Here is a 5,000-nt window from a genome sequence, read left to right as displayed (position 1 = left end):
CACACTTGGCAGAGGAAGTCCATTTCCTGGTGCGCTGGTTCCAGGATGTTTGATGACATCGTTTCCTGGGGGAAAACACAAGAACAGGAAAACCTGTGCCACTACACGGTGTCAAGCATTCAGCGCTGGAGTGCTGGTGCAAGCATAAGAGGCGACAGAAGCAGCATCCGTTACCGTAACAGGATGTACACCAGCAAAATGCAGGGCATTTTTTCACCATTGATTGGAGGTAGCAATGGGATCGATAGTGTTTATAAGTAGAGTACAATAGTGTTATCAATTTCCTATTTCTGCTGTGATGCAAGGACAGAACATGGTTTCTGTAATCTAGTGAACTTCAATGCTATAAGAGTAGACATGCTACGTACCAAAATAAAATTAAACTAATGACATTCTCAGTTGTTTAGCGCATTTCTCGAATAATCATTACTGTTTGCACAACAGAATGTGTAACAGCACTCACTGATGCACTTATTGAGAATTGCTTTAAAACTTAAACTGTTTACCATGTTGTTAGTCGCTTTGGTTAAAAATGTGTCAGCCAAATGTAATGTAATGTAATGTAATAGATCTCAAAACGATTTGTGAAAACTGCACCACACAGAGTAACAAAATGCTTAGTTTATGTCTCAAAAGCAATTAAATGCCAATCAACATGTTGGTGCCACCAGAATGAAAAGTGTCACTGTTATGAGCAACATACTCAAAATACCCATGTTGTCAATATAACAGTTTACTAGGTAGGTATTTTCTCACGGAAATGCAAAATGCTGCAGTGTTCTGTTTGGTTTATCAATTTCAATAGTACAAAGTTACACATCACAGCATGTCATGTGGGAGACTGTAGGAGAGCAGACAGGATTCATTTTTACAGTTTGTACTGCAGTTTTTTACCAGATCATGATATTCACCACACTTTTTACAGTAAAACACTTTCCAAAAAATGTGTAATAGAGATGGCAAACATATACTTGACATATTGCATCTGACAGCTAGTTCAACACTTTTGCATGTTATAACTCAAGAAATGAACTAATGCCTAAATATCATGGTGGGGAGGGGGGGTGCTATTCAACAGAGAACCTGTATAATGCATTTTGACAGACATACCATTAGCAAAAAAACAGCAGGTAATTGCACACAAGCAGTTGCATGGATGTGTGAAAGCATTCTGTTTGTTCAAAGTAATGAGAAATTCTATTTATGATGTGCACAAGTGACTAGATGATATGAAGGTTGAACTAGTTGCTTTGAGAATTTCAATTCTGATCTGAAAAATGCACCAAAATCAAAGAAAAACTTCCACCTTTATCCATCAGTAGCAGCTGTAATATGGGTCTGATTACTGTTAGATGGATTGATGAACATAGAGATAATGTTCTTGGCATAGCGTTTCAGCAGAGCCATTGTTTTGCTTCTTTGTATTACAGAGCCGGGTGTCGCTGTTACTGCCACAGAGACAGAGGGAGAGAGAGAGGGAGAGAAGGGTGGAGAGAGAGAGACAGAGAAAGATAGAGAGAGAGAGATAGAAAGAAGGGTGGAAAGGGAGGAGGATGCTGTTCAGAGCCAACATGTTAGAGGTCTGTGCTCTGAGTGGGTGTAGCAGGCAGTTGCCGTGGTGACTGACCATGTTCCGGGGGTTGGAGAGCAGGAAGTGCTGGGCGACGTGAGCAGGTAAGAGGTTGAACAGGATCCTCTTGTTGTCCAGCTTCACCTTCTCCATGTCATGCCTCTCCTCCTCCGCCTAAAACGCACAAACACAGAGACACAGAAGCACATGTAAGGCACAGGAACATGAGCATGTGCTCATCCACAACTACTTAAGATGATGATACATGGGGCAACTTTTTGAGCAATGTTGCTGGGCAATGTTCCTCATTATTGTGGTCCTGGCACGTTCCCATTGATATTGGGCAACAACTTCTTTTCAGGAGAACTTTAATCACCAGTAGGCAAATCGTCATGATCATCCAATCAAAATAAATGGTACTGGTTTTCTGGTTGCCAAGAAACATTGCTCAAAAAGTTGCCCCATGTATCATCACCTATAGGCCACACACACACACACACACACACACACACACACACACACACATATTAGGTCAGTGGTGCAAACAAAATGTATCTCTTTTCTCAGGTTTACTCAGATGCAGCTCTATTTCCCCACCAGCAGAGGGCAACAAAGAAGAGAAATATACTGGTAAGTGGATGGTGCATCAGCAGCACACACTGTACTTTGTAACACAAATCGTCAGCTGCTTACCTACATAACACACACACAACATATACATACAACATACACACACACACATAACACACAAACACACATACACACGCACACATGCACGTACGCATGCACGCACGCACCTGTGTAGCCCAGAGGTAGTCCAGTCGTAGTTTAAGGTCCAGCTGTCGGCAGTGGAGGGCCAGAGCTCCGAAAAACAACAGCATGGCCAGCAGAGCATCAAAGCCACGGCCCTGCAACAAACCCCTACAGGCACATTCCCCATTCACACACACACACAAATCCATTTGTGTGCATGCAAATATCCCCCCCACACACACACACACACACACACATACACACATAGATATTGAACTGAAACACAAAACCATTCAAGAGAAAACCCTGGCTGGTAAATTGACAGCTCTCTCTAACCAAAATCAATATAATTTACAGAGCCTTCATTCATGACAGGCAAGGTGCTTAAGTCTGGCTAAAGTTAATTTTATAACTAGTCAAAATCTATTTGCTGATTTAATGTCATGAGCAAGATCCAAAGTACAAACATGGGAGACTCAGCTCAGTGCACCCACATGGTGTGCAGGAATCATGCACTAGAGACTTTGGTCATTGACTGACTTTACACTTGTGGATGTGATAAAATTAGGGCCTGTAATCACAGCTGATAGCACTGTTTGACTGGTCAGCCTCTGTGGTGACTCACCCAATGGCCAGTCGATAGCTGCTGGTTTCCATGATGACCAGGTAGAGGGTCCCAAGGAGCAAGATCAGGAGGATCTTGGGAAGTGACGACACACGCAGGAAGAGCATGATACTGAGTGGCGCGCACACACACGACAGCAGGGCGTACTGGATGCGCTCACACACACCGCACATGTGCGTGGCGTTCCCAACCACCACCGTCACCAAAGAGGCACTGGAGTTGGAGTTGGCTTCCCACGACCAAGGAAGACTGGTGGCCTGTGGAAACCCATGGCTGGTGATACACATACACACACACACACAAACACACATACACACAAACAGGACAAAGGAGATACATACATATACACTCATACACACACACACACACACACACACACACACAAACTCAAACATGTATCCACTATAACAAAAACACACACATAAACACACAAGCATACATACAGACAAACACATTCATACTGTACTGAGACACACATGTACAGTACTACATACACACACACACACACACACACACACACACACACACACACACACACACATCCATGTATGTGTCTGAGCTCCACACACAGCAGCTAACTCACCACACAGCTCTGCGTCATGGAGAAGGTAAGCAGCGCCAGAAACACACACAGAACGGTGCGGATGCGCAGAGTAAGACATCCTGGAGAACACTAGGACAGCCAGAGAAAGAGATATGACAGAGAGAGACAGAGAGAGAGAAAGAAAGAGACAGAGAGAGAAAGAAAGACAGACAGAAAGAAAAAAAGAAAGAAAGAGCGAGAGAGAGAGAAAGCAAGAGATAGAGAGAAAAAAAGAGAGAGGGAGAGAGAGAAATAAAGAGACAAAGAAAAAAGAAAGAGAGAGTAATAAAGAGAAAGAAAGAGTGACACAAAAGAGTGAGAGATGATTAAGGGAGAAAGGGGAGATCTAGGTGTGACTATGAGAGAAGTGAAGGTACATCATTCTTCATAGTCATCGGCGTCTTCTGTTACTGTAAGGGATCTGTATTGATATTACAGCAAATCACTGTAATACAAAGCAAATGAGTGGGAGAGCCACATGGAGCTATGTGTGGGAGCCGAACTTGTTATTGCTTACAGTAATGAGAGAGAGAGAAAGACAGGGGAAGAAACAGAGGGACATGAAAAGAAAGCGAGTGACATAAAGTGAGAGTAAAAGAGCCAGAAAAAAGGCAGATAGAGAAAAAGAGGGAGAGAGAGAGTAACCAAAGAAAGCTACAAAGTGAGTGAGTGAATGTGTGTGTGTGTCTGTATGTGTGTGTGTGTGTGTGTGTGTGTGTATGTGTGTGTGTGTGTGTGTGTGTGTGTGTGTGTGTGTGTGTGTGTGTGTGTGTGTGTCTGTATGTGTGGACGGGCAGGACACTGATTAGTCCATCCACACACACACACTCACACACACACCCAGACACATACACAAACATTGTTCAAAAAAGTAATTGTGTGCACATCCCACCTTCTGGCAGGTGCAGGATAAATGAAAAAATGAAACTCCCATATTTCATGTAAAAAAGGAGGATAGACAATGTTTCGACCCTGCTGGGTCTTCTTCAGGCACATATTTCAGTTGCCCTTTGCCTGAAGAAGACCCAGCAGGGTCGAAACATTGCCTATCCTCCTTTTTTACATTAAATATGGGAGTTTAAAGCAGTGTTGCGGACATTACATTTTCACATACACAAACACACACACACACACTCGTGCAGGTGTGTAATACCTGTATGTGTGTGATGTGGAGGTACATGACGCAGGATGAGTGGAAGCAGATACTCAGAACCAGCAGCACCACCACAACCAGCAGCCTCCTGCACACAGAGGGAACAGCCACAGGTTAACACACAATCTCACACATCAGGACTGTGTGTGTGTGTGTGTGTGTGTGTGTGTGTGTGTGTGCGTGTGTGTGTGTGTGTGCGTGTGTGTGTGTGTGTGTGTGTGTGTGCGTGTGTGTGTGTGTGTGAGTGTGTGTGTGCGTGTGCATGTCCATGTGGGTGTGTAAGTGTATGGGTGTTTGTGAGGGAGCATGTGTGTGT

At 43.7% G+C, this 5,000-nt stretch overlaps 1 protein-coding gene across 3 annotated transcripts in view; it reads right to left on the bottom strand.

Annotated features, from left to right (window-relative positions):
* Window positions 1-5,000, bottom strand: part of LOC143116781 (adenylate cyclase type 1-like) — a 29,179-nt gene that overhangs the window by 9,970 nt on the left and 14,209 nt on the right. The window contains exons 11-15 of one of the 3 annotated variants that reach the window (XM_076278087.1): window positions 4,685-4,772; window positions 3,532-3,621; window positions 2,949-3,205; window positions 2,368-2,491; window positions 1,628-1,744 (exon numbers count right to left, since the gene is read on the bottom strand). In XM_076278087.1, the coding sequence (XP_076134202.1) occupies window positions 1,628-1,744; window positions 2,368-2,491; window positions 2,949-3,205; window positions 3,532-3,621; window positions 4,685-4,772 (676 nt within the window). Of the gene's footprint in view, window positions 1-1,627; window positions 1,745-2,367; window positions 2,492-2,948; window positions 3,222-3,531; window positions 3,622-4,684; window positions 4,773-5,000 lie in introns of those variants that run through there. The other 2 variants (XM_076278088.1, XM_076278089.1) reach the window with 2 other exon arrangements.

Source organism: Alosa pseudoharengus, unplaced genomic scaffold, assembly GCF_046254945.1.
Source record: "Alosa pseudoharengus isolate Yale_2024_CS ecotype anadromous, Long Island Sound unplaced genomic scaffold, YU_APseudo_1.1 YU_APseudo_1.1_scf_11, whole genome shotgun sequence".
NCBI classification, from domain to species: domain Eukaryota; kingdom Metazoa; phylum Chordata; class Actinopteri; order Clupeiformes; family Clupeidae; genus Alosa; species Alosa pseudoharengus.
The sequence above is the reverse complement of the archived record's forward strand: the minus strand, read 5'-3'. Positions and strand labels throughout refer to the sequence as shown.